This window comes from Trachypithecus francoisi, unplaced genomic scaffold (genome assembly GCF_009764315.1).
Source record: "Trachypithecus francoisi isolate TF-2019V2 unplaced genomic scaffold, Tfra_2.0 Contig01440, whole genome shotgun sequence".
NCBI classification, from domain to species: domain Eukaryota; kingdom Metazoa; phylum Chordata; class Mammalia; order Primates; family Cercopithecidae; genus Trachypithecus; species Trachypithecus francoisi.
The window spans coordinates 4,713,838-4,729,912 of NW_022681431.1; the positions used below are offsets into that span (position 1 = coordinate 4,713,838).

Genomic DNA, 16,075 nt, shown 5'->3' on the forward strand with positions numbered 1-16,075 from the left:
CACATACCTTCTGAAGAATTCAAACACACACACACGCACAGCAGAAGGCAGCTAGAAAATGCCTGCTTATGATAAAACAAGAAAAGCAAAGCGTAAAACAAAAACATGCCTCGAGACTTACGTGGTTATCTTTATAATAGTAAGAAAGGACAGGAAATCGCCGTCTGCTCCGGAATTTGGAACTCCCCACTATGATGTGTGCCGTGGCCGATTTGGGAACGTACAGTTCAGTAGGGTAAGAGTCACAAACCTGTCACCAGAAAATACAAAGGGATTTTTAGGCCATCTAGTAATGCCCTGCGAACTGCCCCCAGAAATTCCACTTCACCATGCTTATAGGAGGTTACAGAGGAGGTTATTTCGAGGAAAGTCAAAGCCACTTCAGAGGAATGAAGTGCTGCTGATTCCATGTAATCATTCTGAAGGAATGCAAGATACCCTTAGTGTTCTGTCCCCGTGCACTGTCCCCTCTCGCCAAGGGCTCTTTGTGCAAGACCAGTGACAATGAAGCCTTCTTTTCATCAACAAGAGACAAACTGCAATTCTGCATCCTGGCTGAGAAAACCTGAGCTGCCAGGATTTGGTTGAAAGAATGACCCCGGGAGACAGTTTTCCTAAAACATCAGCACACTGGTTAAGCCAGGAGGTTACCTCTGTGGCTCTGACACGCCCAGTGTGCGTTCCTGGCCCTGACACATCACGCAAGCTGATGCCTCCCCCAGACACTCCTGCCCCCGACCTTGCCAAATCCCATCTGTTCTTCAAGGACCAATCCAAGTTCCACCTCCTTCAGGAAGCTTCTTCCTTGACCTTTCAGTCCATGCAGATTTCCTAATGTGCCGCACATTACCACGCAATGTAGCAGCTGGATTTTTGTTTCTTATGTGTTGATGTGATAAGTGGTAAGAATAGATGTACTCTTTCTACACAAACCTGAAAGTGATTACCACAGTGGAATGGTGCCTTGGAAGGATCTTGCATTTCAGAACCAGAAATCAGCAGTTTAGAACCTGGCTCTGATTGAGCAACTTCATGACCCTGGGGAAGCTAAACTACATGGTGCACTGTGGTCCGCTCATCTCTAGAAGTGATACTGCAGCAACAATATCTCATGGGGTTGACAGATGGATCAAATCCCGTAACACCAATGGCAAAGCACTTTATAAACCACTAAATCCAAAACAAATGTTAGTGGTAACAACAGTGATAGCAGTTGAGGCTACTGTTGCTCAACACATTTTGCTTTCACATCAGTCCATCAATCTTTTCGCAATGTGAAGATCACCCACATGGCAGTTTCCTGGGATATGTCAAGCACCTCTTTACTTCCTGGATGTCAAACATCTTCCTAGGCATATCAAGGGAGTCCTCAAGCAGGTGTAACAGCAGGGATGTACTAGTCCATTTTCATACTATCATAAAGAAATACCTAAGACTGGGTAATTTATATTGTTTAATGGACTCACAGTTCCACATGGCTGGGAGGCCTCACAAGCATGGCAAAAGGTGGAGGAGCAGAGGCACGTCTTACATAGTGGCAGGCAAGAGAGCGTGTGCAGGGGAACTGCCCTTTGTAAAGCCATTAGATCTCGTGAGACTTATTCACTATCATGAGAACAGCATGGGCAAGACCGGTCCCCATGAGGCAATTACCTCCTACCAGGTCCCTCCCATGACATGTCGGGATTATGGGAGCTACCATTCAAGATGAGATTTGGGTGGGGACACAGCCACCCATATCAAGGGGAAATACTTTAGCTGCAGGTCCTGTGTCCATCTCAACCCACCTTTATCACTCTGGAAAATGGGGTTGTAGGGATTGAAAACCCACAACTGGCCGGGCGCGGTGGCTCAAGCCTGTAATCCCAGCACTTTGGGAGGCCGAGACAGGTGGATCACAAGGTCAGGAGATCGAGACCATCCTGGCGAATACAGTGAAACCCCGTCTCTACTAAAGAATACAAAAAACTAGCTGGGCGACTAGGCGGGCGCCTGTAGTCCCAGCTACTCGGGAGGCTGAGGCAGGAGAATGGCGGAGAAGCTCGGGAGGCGGAGCTTGCAGTGAGCTGAGATCCGGCCACTGCACTCCAGCCCGGGCGACAGAGCAAGACTCCGTCTCAAAAAAAAAAAAAAAAAAAGAGAAGAAAACCCACAACTGAAATCCAAGCCTCTTATAAAGTCTTCTGTGATGATGCCTCCCTTGCTGGCCTCCACTGTCTTTGTTACCAGAACGGGGAACAACATAGAGCAGGAAATAAAAGGGCCACAGAAGAGATGTTCACAGGCCCGAAGTGTAATTTCAGGGTTCTACCTGGCATTTTAGGAAACAAGATTACCAAAGAGTTTAACATGGGCTGTGGCACTGACACTCTGAAGGAAAATCTGCCAAGAACAGAAGGCTCAACCAACTTGGACCCAGAGAGCTTTAGCTGGGAGTACTGCCATAAAACACTGCACTCCCTCCCCCATGTCAATCTGGTGTCTGAACCTCCATGAAGTCAGCCAGCTAGAACACTATGACATGGACCACACCTGTCTGTCTGAGGTTCAAGAGACATGTAGTCATTGCACCAGACCAACAACATTTTCCTAAAACAACAGTTTTTAAAAGGAAATAAGTAGGTTTTCAGTAAGTTGGAAATTACCTACATTCTTCCTTGTAACAACACTAAGGAATTGCAAAGTTTCATGATTAAATAAGAGTAAGCAACATGCAAGATTTGTCAACATGCTTATTTCACACAGCCTCTTTAAAGAGCAAGAGGTAAGCTGGGAACTTAGGAGCTCCTGCCAGGCCCTTTTATGGCCTTCTAAGGCTAAATAAACACCTAAGTGCACTGGCATCATGGCCCTGTGTGCACCATAGCTGGAATGAGATCAAAGAGAGAAAATCAACTCCCAGAGCCCACTCTCCTTGGCCCCAATTCATGGCCCTCTTGATTCACAAAGAAGCAAGGAACACCACCTCCTGACCTCTAAGAGCACCAGAGCTCGCTCTCTACAGGGTAGAGACATGTAGACTTTGATGGCTTGGCATGTGCCAGGACCAAGAGCTCAACAACCTGCGCCCAGTCACCAGTGGCCAGGCTTGCATCAGGGGTGGAGGCCTCCCCTCTAAGAACACAATACCAGTTATGAGGATTTCTGGCTTCCCCGGAGCACTGGGTTTAGCGGAAAAAGTTCCATGGGTCAGAGCTTAAGTTATAAGGCATTCTGACGCACACTTGCTTGGAAAACTCTAAGAAGCTAAAATGCCTTTGGGAAAAGTAGATTCAGGGTGTCAGTTAACACATGAAGATACAACCTCTTACCAAGCTAGAAGCATGGATATTTGTCCTGATTTCATCAAAGTAGATAGCACTCTCAAGTGGAAATTAACATAACTATCCTACTTTCAAAATATAAAACACCACCGAAAGGAATTAAATACACAAGTAAATGGTAAGATACCTTGTGTTCATGCACTGGAAGATTTAATACTGTGAAGATGTCCATTCTATGCAAAGCAACCTACAGACACAAGGCAATCCCTCTCAAAATCTCAATGGCATTTTTTGCAGAAGTAGAAAAATTCATCCTAAAATTCATGTGGATTCTCCAGGGACCCCAAATAGCAAAAAACAATTTTGAAAAAGAACAAAGTTAGAGGACTTACACTTCATAATTTCAAAATATAGTACAAAGCCATATCTATTTTGCAGCAATCAAACAGGGTGGTACTGGAATAAAGACAGACTAACAGGCCAATGGAATAGAGAAATCAGAAGTAAACCTTCATGTATATGTTCAAATGTTCCTCAACATGGGTGCCAAGACTACTCAATGGGGAAAGGTTAGTCTCTTCAACAAATGGTACTGGGAAAACTGGATATCCACGTGCAAAAATAAAATAAAATAAAGATGGGCCATATCTTGTACTACATAAAAAAATTAACTCAAAATGGACTAAAGACCTAAACGTAAGACCCAAAAGTATTAAACTCCTAGAAAAGAACATAAGAGACAAGCTTTATGATACTGGAGTTGGCACTGATTTCTTACGTATGACAGCAAAAGCAGAGGAAACAAAATACTAGACAAATGGAACTATATCAAACTTAAATACTTTTATACATCAAAGGACACAATCAAAAGTGAAAAAGCAACCTACAGAATGGGAGAAACTATTAGTAAATTGTTATCTTAGGGAAATCAAAATCAAACCACAACGAGATATTAACTCACAATTGTTAGGATGGCCACTACTAAAAAATGAAAGAATGAAAACATAGTAACACAAGTATTGGTGAGCATGCAGACAAAATGAAACCCTAGTGCACTGTGGGTGGGGATATAAAATTATGCAGCCACTATGGAAAACAGTATGGAGGCTCTTCAGAAACTTAAAAATACAATTCCTACATGATTCAGCAATCCCACTTCTGGATGTATGTCCAAAAGACTTGAAAGCAGAATCTCAAGGAAATAGTTGCACAACCATGTTCACAGCACATTATTCATAGCCAAGAGATGGAAGCAACCCAAATGTCCATCAAGTGATGAATGGATAAGCAAAATGTGGTATGTCAATACAATGAAATACTATTCAGCCCAAAAAAGGAAGGAAATCCTATTACGTGCATTAACACAGATGAACCTTGAGGATATTAAGTGACATAAGCCTGTCACAAAAAGAAAATACTATATGATTCCACTTATATGAGGAATCTAAAGTAGTCAAATTCATAGAAACAAGAAGTAGAATGATGGTTGCCAGGGGCTGTGGGAGGTGGGAATGGGGAGTTGTTTAACCGGTGCAGAGTTTCAGTTCTGGAGATGCAAAGTTCCAGAGATCTATAGTACAACAATGTCAATATACTTAACACTCCTAAACTATACCTTAAAAATGACTAAGATGGCAAACTTTATGTTATGCATTTTTTAATCACAATGAAAAAAGTAAAACAATCTTAGCATTGACTGCTGTCATTTTTGCAACAAGCTCACAGAGTTGTAGTCAAAATTCTGACAATAAATAATGCACACAATGATGCAACATATGTCACTAATTTTCAAACACCTCAGTCTGCCTCTCAAGATTTCGTCTGGTTTGGAAAACCACCTGACAAAATTCGGAGAGAATATGAGAAGTTCAGAGGAAAGGAAAATGTTTTTCTCCTGAATTTTCTTCACATGGACTCTGCCTTAGTTAATGAAAGTGGATTAGTAAGTTAATCATTTTACCATTTTTTAAAATGAATAAGCAAACGGATTTTCTTTGTGCTCCACTAAATTAATTGACCTTCCTGGAGTGCGCACATCCCTTGGTGCTGTCCTGGCAAGAGGAATCTTTTGGGAATTCTTTCACTTATTCGACAAGCTTTTACTGAGTACTTATTATATGCCAGGCATTACTCTGAGTTGTAAGGGCAGAAATGAGTAAGTTTTTGGCCTTGAAGATTTCACACGCCCGGGACAGCTGATCTTTGTTAACCTGGATAGAATCTTCCAGTATCATTGCAGTCTACTAGCCATCTAAGATGCAATCCAAAAGTTTCACTCAGACCTCCAAGGACTAATCACTCGACTGAGAGCTTTGGGGTAAGAGTTGTCAGAAACTGAGAGATACCTATGCCCACAATCTTCTTAAACATTTCAGTGCTAAAATTTATTTCAAGGAATTTATGATGAACAGGGAGAAGGAGGAGGTTATGAACAGGATAAAATGACGTATATGTGAACAAAACAAAATAATGCACGATACATAAAATACAGCTGTGGATAACTGAAATAAATGAGCTTTAATAAAATCACTGGTTTGGGTTGTATTTTATATTTTATTCCAAGATAGATTAAAACTTTAACCTAGCAATGAATACCAACTAGTTTATTTAAATAAAGACCATTTCAAGGGTTAGGTATAAAAAGAAATCTGAGCTTAGAGACTTAGACTACCATAAGAAAGTGTCTTATAAATAGCGATGGTAGTAAGATGATACAGATAATAATAATAATTAGCCTGCCCAAGGCCACACTTAAAGAAAATAGCAGAATTGGTTCTAGAATCTAAGTTTTTTGTATTCTATGTCTGCTGTTATTTCCATCGTGGGCAATTGTTTCTTTTCCATCAAATGACACTTCCTGACCCACCAACCTCAAAGCATTTGTGAGAAGAAATAAGATAACTTGTAAAAATAAGGGAGGAAAAAGTAAACATTTTCTCAGCCATGAGGTCAAAAGCAAAAGGAATGGATTTGGATGTCTCTCCCTCCACGGATTATCAGTCACAAATTTTCTGAAATAAGATAACTTTTATTCTCTTGCTAAGTTAGTGACAAGTCAGGGTACATCATCTTCCCCCCATTTCAGTGACATTTGCAAAATCAGAAAATCCCCCAGGTTTTTACCTTTTCTGCTTCAAAACAGTTTGTTCCTTGTTAGTTTTGTTTTGCTGTGTGTTGCTTCCGAAAAGAAAAGCTGAGTAACTCATGTTTTGCAGTCTGTGCAATGTAGGACTTCAGTGACTGAATATGAGTCATGTTTATGCCCTAATTCTAGAAGGAAATCTCATCAAAAATAGGAAGAACCTGTATTTCCAAGGAGACGTTATTCCACAAGAGGTGGTTCAGCCTCACTTTCTTCCTTGCCCAAGGATATGTCATATTAACAAAAAGGGTATCCAATTTTCTTTACTCAACTTGGATTTTCCTTTCTTTCATTTCAAGGCTAAAAATTCACTGCAAAAGTTAGCTTTAGTATGCGAACAAATTAGTCTGATTACATGAGCCCGATACTTTATAATGATTAACGCTAAGGTTGTTTAAGTGTAATTATGAAGATTCAGCATCATGAAAGTGTCCATTCTAGTCCAAATAATCTATAAATTCAAGATATCCTGAGGAATTATGTCAAAGGAACTGACTTTTAAGACATCAAGATTATAAAGCCATAATAATCATAATCGGTAAAAATGTAATTGTAGGATTTATACAGTGTCAAATTGGGACAAAGTTTAGCAAACAGACCAGGATTAAAAAAAAAAAAAAAAGTATGCTAAAAAACAAAACATAGTAAGAAAGACTGACAACTCAAAACTTCTGAAGACACTGGAACAGTGTATCAGAATCTCCTGAGAGACGATATCTGCAAGAGCTATAAACTATAACAAATTATTGGCTACAATATATAAAGAACTACAAATCAACAAGAAAAAGACAAATAATCTTATAGAAAAAAAAAAAAAGAGAAAAAATGTCAGTAGATAATTCATAGAAGAGTCAACACGAATGGCCAAGAAATACAAGCTCAACCTCCCTAGCTGATCAGGTCAGTGCAAAAACCACATTAAGATCCAATTCATACAAATCAGTTTGGCTCAAAGTTAAGATCCGTTAATAAATCCACATGGTTACATAAATGAAACAATACAAAAAGGTGCATAAAATGCTATCAATACAAGCAAAGGAACAACAATGCCAAATTGCATCCAGTGGTGCTGAAGCAGAAGAAATCCCATTTTCATCCTAGTGTCTTATCCACCCCATTACCAACACCAGTCTAGGTTATCACTTTTGGGCAAACGTGTTCTTATTCTCCCTCCTTTGTTAAGCCAAAAGGTATTATACTATATTCACCATATTGTGCCTTGCTTTTTCTAACCTAACAATATATTTTAGTAGTCTTTATCAGCACATAGGAATCTTCCACATTTCCTTTAATGGTGATACACTAACTTAATCACATGGATAGAGCAAAAATTATTTAGCTGACCCCCATTAAAGATATTTGGGTTTCTTCTAATATTTGCTATTACAAACAATGCTTCAAAAACATAACCTTGGGGGCCAGGCATGGTGGCTCGCCTGTAATCCCAACATTTTCGGAGGCAGAGGCGGGCAGATCACTCAAGGTCAGGAGTTCAAGACCAACCTGGCCAACATGGTGAAACCCCATCTCTACAAAAAATACTACTAATAATACAAACATTAGCCAGTTGTGGTGGTGGGCGTCTGTAATCCCAGCTACTTGGGAGGCTGAGGCAGGAAAACTGCTTGAATCCAGGAGGCAGAGGTTACAGTGAGCTGAGATCACCCCACTGTACTCTAGCTTGGACAACAGAGCGAGGCCCTGTCTCAATAAAACTAAACAAAATAAAATAAAATGAAATAAAATAAAATAACCTTGGGTATCAGTGTGTCTGTACGCTATTAAATCCATAGAGTAAATTCTCAGAAGTGCAATGTGGGGTCAACAAAGAAGAGTACCAGCAAATATCACATCACTACCAACTGTTGGGGAGTCTGTGGAATAATGAGAACTCATATCTTGCAAGCAAGTCAATATGTCCATGCAAACACTTTAGAAAAGAATTTTCCAGAATCTAGTAAAATTCAAATCTATATACTCTTTAGCTCATAAACTCTACTCCTAAGTAGAAACACAATATAGTACAAGACATATACAGCCACTACAGCCACTTAACAGCTTTATTCGTGACAACAAAATACACCAAATAAAAGAAAAAAAGAGGGAAGGATGAGTAATTTTTAAAACTATGGTATATTTGTGAAACGGAATACAACCCACTAGTGAAGAATGAAGGAATTGGAGCTGTCAGTATCAACAGTTATTAATCTCTCTGTGCCTTAGGCAATTACTTAATCTCTCTGTCATACTTTCTCCATTTGTAAAGTAGAAATAATAATAATACTATTCATAGAATTAATATTTGCTAATATTTATAAAGTTTTTAGAACAGTACCTGGCATGTAGTAACTATGTACATATTTGTCAAATGAAACGGATCACAAATACAAATGTTACCATGTTGAGTGAAAAGCCAAGTTTCAGAGAACTCTATACAGCATACGCAGACCAAGCACAGACAATATGAAAACATGCAAAACAATACCACACACTATTACAGTAAGTCCTTGCTCAACAATGCCCACAGGCTGTTGGCAATGGCAACTTTAAGCAAAAGAACACAAAACAACACCTTTTTTCCCTCATGGATATCACAAAATGATGTCGAGCAAAATGATGTTATTTGAGGATCTGCTGTACATAGTTTCACTCAAAGTCACAGTTTCCAAGAACCTGCTGACATTAAGTGAGGACTTCCTATATTTAGAAATGTAGAAATGCTATAATAAAGGCAAGGGAATGGCAATGCCAAATTGCAGACATTGATGCTGGAGCGAGAGACAATTGGAAGGAATATCTGGGAAATTAACTAGCACTGGCGATGTTCGTTCTTATACAGCACACAGGTCCCAGGCGTTCACTCCATTATTCTTCAAAGTCCTGTGTGCGTCATAAGTGCGCCATAATCAACAAATAACGTTTTTTTCTTTTTTCCCTTCTCTACTTTGTGGGATGATTTAAGTAACTTTTTTTCTAAATGAAAGATACACAGTGGAGGAAAAGCAATAGGATATATACTTCTGAAATAATTACAAGCAAATACAGAGAAAAACCATCCAGTGATAGACATGAAAAAGGAAAAAGCATAATTAACAGAACACACAATACATGATATCTAGAACAATATCACAGATAGTATTTCACCACAGAAAAAAGATTTTCAGGTTGAGTAAAAAACAATCTAACCAAACTCAGCTTAAAAAGATAAAACATTTACATAGGAAGGTTAAAAAGAAGAGGTTAAACAGAGCTCCACCAAGCAAATTCTGACAAAGAGAAAGAAACAGTGGAAATATAATCATATAAAATAGAATTAAAGGCAGCCACAGTGGCTCACACCTCTAATCCTAGCACTTTGGGAGGCCGAGGCGGGCGGATCACGAGGTCAGGAGATCAAGATCATCCTGGCTAACACAGTGTAACCCCATCTCTACTAAAAATACAAAAAATTAGCTGGGCGTGGTGGCGGGCGCCTGTAGTCCCAGCTACTTGGGAGGCTGAGGCAGGAGAATGGCATGAACCCGGGAGGAGGAGCTTGCAGTGAGCCGAGACTGCGCCACTGCACTCCAGCCTGGGCGACAGAGTGAGACTCCATCTCAATTAAAAAAAAAATAGAATTAAAAGTTTAAATAATTCACAGGAAAAGGGGATATGTGAAACTGACAAAAAGAACACACTAAGATGTCCTTAATCATTACGTACTAAACCGTCTAACTTTAAAATATACAATGCAAACATGTTAGAACTTAAGGAGAAAATGTCCAATCACAATCATAACAGGAATTTTTTCACATACCTCTATCAGAAATCAGCTGAGCAAAGGGACCAAAATAATAAGAAATTCAATTTAGATAAAAGGAAAATTTCACGCCTAAATAGAGAATACACATTTTCTCCAGACTCAAAATATTTATTAAAAAATAATAGAATACTGTGGTTTATGAAGATGTAAGTCTTCAAAACATTCCCCAGATATGAATTCCATAGGCCATGTGTTCTGAATGCAATAAAAGGGACTAGAAACTAACAAATACTGATCAAAAACTAAAACATCAATGTCGTATCTGCCTGAAATTTTTTTAAAAATCTAGGCCTTTTATGCCTTTTGGTAGATTCTGGAAAGATTTTCCTTATAAAATAAAAATTGGGAGAAATTATATGCATAAAGATACTACATCAAGAATTATTCATGTGGCAAAAAAAAGAATAATCTAAATGCCATTTTTTAAAAATTTGAGACAAGGTATTTTGTTGCCCAAGCTAGAGTGCATGGCGCAATCATGGCTCACTGCTGCCTCAACCTCCCAGGCTCAAGCAATCCTCCAGCCTTGGCCTCCCAGGTAGCTGGGACTACAGGTGCACACCTCCATGCCTAGCTAATTTTTTTAAATGTTTTTGTGGGAATGAGGTTCTCCCTATGTTGTCCAGGCTGCTCTCAAACTCCTGGGCTCAAGCAATCCTCTCGTCGTGGCTTCACAAATTGTTGGGATTACAGGCATGAGCCACCATGCCTGGCCTAAATGCGTATTAATAAAGAAATACTTTAGTACCTTACAGTACATTCATTTGATGGACTACTGTACAATCATTTCACTGACTGTTATAAGTACCATATAGCAATGTAGCAAATCCTCATGAGACCAGGCATGATGACTCACAATTACAGCACTTTGGGAGGCCAAGGCAGAAGGATTGCTTGAGCCCAGGAATTGAAGACCAGCCTGGGCAACATAGGGAGAACTTGTTCCTATAAAAATTTTGAAGAGGCCGGGCGCGGTGGCTCAAGCCTGTAATCCCAGCACTTTGGGAGGCCGAGACGGGCGGATCACGAGGTCAGGAGATCGAGACCATCCTGGCTAACACGGTGAAACCCCGTCTCTACTAAAAATACAAAAAACTAGCCGGGCGAAGTGGCGGGCGCCTGTAGTCCCAGCTGCTCGGGAGGCTGAGGCAGGAGAATGGCGTGAACCCGGGAGGCGGAGCTTGCAGTGAGCTGAGATCCGGCCACTGCACTCCAGTCCGGGCGACAGAGCGAGACACCGCCTCAAAAAAAAAAAAAAAATTTTTGAAGAAGTAAGCAATTATGGCAGCATGTGCCTGTAATCTTAGCTACTCAGGAGGACTGCTTGGGATCTAGAGTTTGAGACTGTAGTCAGCTATACTGCACGGTACTCTAGCCTGGGTAACAGAGTGAAACCCTGTTTCTTTAAAACAAACAAACAAACAAACAAACAAAAGAACCGCAAGAAAATCCCTGTGACAAGGTCAAGAAAATAATCAGAATTCAAAATATGTAACCGGTCATTTATCAGGAGATAAAATACAAATTGTCAATCAATATATAAAAAGCTACAACTCAAGAAATCAAGATACAAAGATTAAATTAAAATAAGAAATCACTCATCCCACCATCAAGGTATCAAAAGATTCTTAAAAACTTTAACTCTTTGCTGATGAGGGTATAAGGAATCAAGCATTCATGACTGAGAATTTACAGAAATTGGTGCAAGCTTTCCACAATTATTTTTGACAACATGTACAAAACTTTGTGTAGGTGTTTTGACAAAAAAATTACATTAAAATTCTATCTTTTAAAAAATTAAAATATGGGCAAAGGTATAGTTACCAGGATGTTCTCCATTATTTAAAATAGTAATAAGTAATGACAATCTAAATGTCTAAAAATTAGAGTGCAGGTAGATATTAGTTGATACAGCCATATTTAGATAATACTCTGCAGTGTTTTAAATATATTATAAAATATAATTACTGACAGAAAAATGTCGCAATATGTATGTGAAGAAAAGCAGAATATAAGGCACATGTGATGATTCCATTTTTGTTATGTATGTTTAAGCAGGTTTGTGTGTGCATACATAAAAAATTTATATATACATTAAAATCCCAGAAGACTATTGGCCAGATATAATAATGGTGGCTATCTCTGAATGATGGCAGTTTTAGGTGATTTAATATCCTTTTGCTCTATGTTTTCCAATTTTCAATAAATGAATATGCATTACTTACGTAAGAAAAAAGTTATCAAACTATACAGATGAGAAAACAACTGAAGGAAATTTTAAAACATAAGAATGTTTTGAAAATGGGATGGTGGGTTTTTTTTTTTTTTTTTTTTTGCCTTTTGGAAACTCTCTAGGATGTTCTCACAATACTTTTGTTACTTAAATATCTTAAAAATTAATAGTGAAACCACCCCTGATCTGTAAGCCTGTCATTAAGGAGAAGACGGGATTAATTCTGCCACTCTAGCTTCCCTGCCTCTCCATATTCCTTCCTGGGAGTGTAGCCATATTTCTCTAGGGAAGCCTCTTGGTGACCCTGTGTACCAAGCAAGGGTTCAGTGAGCACACAGAGGAGCTGCTGCCAAACTGCCATCAGAGTCTCCCTGACTTGCCCACTAATCACTCACTACACTATAAAAAGACCTGATGGGAGAATGAGATCCTGGCCAGCTCTCCCACCAACTGCCTGTCCACAAGGCCTGCCCCCTGGCCTCTCTGGGTTTCAAGTTCTGCAACCATGCGATGAAGGGTCTAGAAGGGATGATCTCTATGCTTCTCTGGTTCAAACCTTTTAATTCTAGGTCCAGGTTGGAAATACAGCTGGCACTAACCAAGAGACACCTGGAAATCCACACATGGTATCTACAAAGAGCTCTAAAACCTAAAGGAGATAAAAATAAAGGTATGCTAAGCTGGCTGAAATCCTAATTTCATGTGGCTTCAGTGTTTGCGTTTCACGCACTCACTCTGTAGTCTCTATTCACATCGCTGAGTTGCCAGTAATGATTAGGGAGGCCCATCCGCTTGTATTCCTCACTAAGATCAATCAGCACCCAGCCTTGCTCTCTTTCTTCTTTATCCAGCATGGGGTTGAATGAAAAGCAGTATAATTCCTCATATTTCACTGCAAGAAAAGGGAGGATAAAGTTAAATCAAGCTTAGTCAAAACCAGAGCCAAATCTCCCCGAAAACATTCTGTCCCATCTGGAATGCCCTGAGAGGCCATCCCAACCCCCACCTCCAGCACACTCCTGGGGGCAACTTGTGTGCAGTGGACAGGGCCCCCCACCTCCTCCCAGCAATGACGAGATGACCTTGGGGTGTCTGAACTCGGCAGTACCTTCTTTCCTTTTAGAACACACGGATATCTCCATTTTGTGCTTTTGTTGTTGTTGTTGCTTTAAAAGCAAATATATTTTCCAGACCACACAAAATATGGAACATAAAAATTCAGAACATATGCATTCATTAGGCATCAAGATTTCATGTTTGTAATGCCAATCAAGCTTGGATTTGGGGTGGCCTCTCGGAGACAGGCCTGGGCCCAGGCCAACTGCACATTTTCATGCTCACAGTGTTAAAAAAGAAAAAATAACAAAGTTGAAAAAACTCTGGAATATATTAAACATTTGCATCAGAAACATCTGAACTTTAAACAACTACATAAATATCGTAATTGTGCTGCTCATTTGCATAGGAGTCATTAAAAAAAACCAATTCATAGTGCACAGCGCTGTGCTCATAGGATGCGAACTGAAGGCTGCATCATGATGCGGCTTCTTTCAATTCTGCCACGTTATCTCTGTCTTTATAGACTGCCTTTGATGCTTGTGAAGCCCAATAGCCCCACTGTTTCCCTTTCGCCAGCAAGATCTAGGATTTGATTTTCTTGCTCCGGTCTTGCCATTTAAGGGAAGTGTAGAGACCAGCGCTATCCAACAGAAACATAATGTGAACTATCTATATCATTTTAAATGTCCTTGTAGCCACATTAAAAAAGAGTTAAATTAATTTAACAATCTATTTTATGTAACCCAATATACCCCAAATCATTATCACTTCAACATCTGCATGATATAAAACTTATTAATATTTGATACATTTTGTTTTGTGCTGTCTTTGAAATTTCATGTGTATTTTGCACTTAACCGCATATCTCAGTTCGGAGTGGCGCTGAACAGCTATCTGTGGCCAGTGGCTACCATCTTGGACAGTGCAGATCTCAGCATTTCTGATGATAATAAAGGATAGCTGATACTCAGACCTTTTTTTGTTCCAGATTCTGTTGCAATTAAGAGCATTAATCCAGTTAGTAGGCAATATTGATGGTCCTCATTTTACCTACGAGAAATCTGAGGCAAACGAGAGGCACATTCCCTCACTCAGAGTCACACAGCTAGTAACTGGGAAGTCCAGGTTTAAATGAGACATCTGGCTGCAGAAGGCCGGCTCCTAATTGTAACACACCCTCCCAAAAGGCAGATCCTTCTCTCTTCTTCTTCTTCCTTCCTCGTTCCAGTCCCTTCATCTTCCTGTTTTTTCTCTAATACATTTCCTTCTCATAGCTTTCCTAGGTCCTCCTATGTCCTTAGCATACTGAAAGCATTCAGTGTGAAGAGTGTAAGTTTCCTAAACACATGTATATGCAGCCCATTATAGGATCTCACCACCAGCAAGAGGCTGCAGCAACACACAGGCAGCCTGACATGAAAACTCAGGTTTCAAACTTGTTTTGATTGCTATTGAGATGACTCATCCACACGGAAGAGGAAAGATAAGGGTCATATTTTAAGCACCAGATTTCTTCATGTTTCTTGTGAATAAGAAGCAACTGTAGTATGTCAGCGAGATAAATTATGTTCTATTTCAGTCTTTCTCCATGTCATGTTTCTAAACTTCAAAACTTAGAATACAGACTGTTTGGACAAATAATAAAATACGCGCATCCAGGTACGCTCACACGCAAACCAGAGCAGATGCTTTCTGTCAGATCAATTTCTTACGTCTTAGCGATGTTGCAGACAGCCTGTGAAACTTCAGATCCTGTTCTGGGAACAGCTGGCTCGACATTGACACATCTTTTCCATCTCTAAGTACCATTTTCATGACTCAGGCTTCTGCTACCATAATGTTAACCACAAATGTTAGTTGTTTAGGACGCCAAAAGAGTCTCTTGAGAAAGCTTCAGTTCCCTCAGTGAAACAAGCGCTTCTGAATACGGGGTAATAATGGCAGTTAAGTTCTCTTTGTTAAATATTTACAAATAGCTTTAAAGGTAGAAGAAGAAAAACATCCTGTGACTACTGACAGTGTTCTGTCTGTGGGCTGATACCTGTTTCCACTGGGAAGAGGCAATGAAATTATCCATAAATTACAGCCAGAGTAATTTATAACAGACATTAAGCAGATCACTCTTGAACTAGGAGACAATAGGATGGCTTGACACTGAAATTATGAAATTTTCCCTTTTTTAAGGAAAAGGGTGATCAACCAATCCTCACGCCCAATTTAAGGAAAATTCTACATGAGGGCCAGGAAAAACCCATTTTTGTCAGCCAACACTGAGTCATGTGAGCTTCTTACCCACAGGCAAGCCCAGAAGCAGCCTGCAGACTGTGCCTACTCTAAGAAATCAAAAAGAGCCACCAGCACAGATGAAAATTTTACTGAATTGTTCCCATGTCATAATTTTCTGTTCCTTTCACTCTCTACTTTTGCCAAATACATAGCAGAATGTTCAGCAATTAGCTGTGAGGTAAGTTTTTAAAAAAAAAAACAAAACTAGGACTTGAGAATCTTTATTTTTTTGCTTACAGACTTTTAAATAATCCATTGACGAATGATAGTTGTGTATATTTCTGGGGTAA

At 39.6% G+C, this 16,075-nt stretch overlaps 1 protein-coding gene across 1 annotated transcript in view; it reads right to left on the reverse strand.

Annotated features, from left to right (window-relative positions):
• MTMR7 (myotubularin related protein 7) overlaps positions 1–16,075 on the reverse strand; it is a 115,324-nt gene that overhangs the window by 51,580 nt on the left and 47,669 nt on the right. The window contains exons 4-5 of the mRNA XM_033226081.1: positions 13,175–13,332; positions 122–250 (exon numbers count right to left, since the gene is read on the reverse strand). Coding sequence (XP_033081972.1) covers positions 122–250; positions 13,175–13,332 — 287 coding nt within the window. The remainder of the gene's footprint in view (positions 1–121; positions 251–13,174; positions 13,333–16,075) is intronic.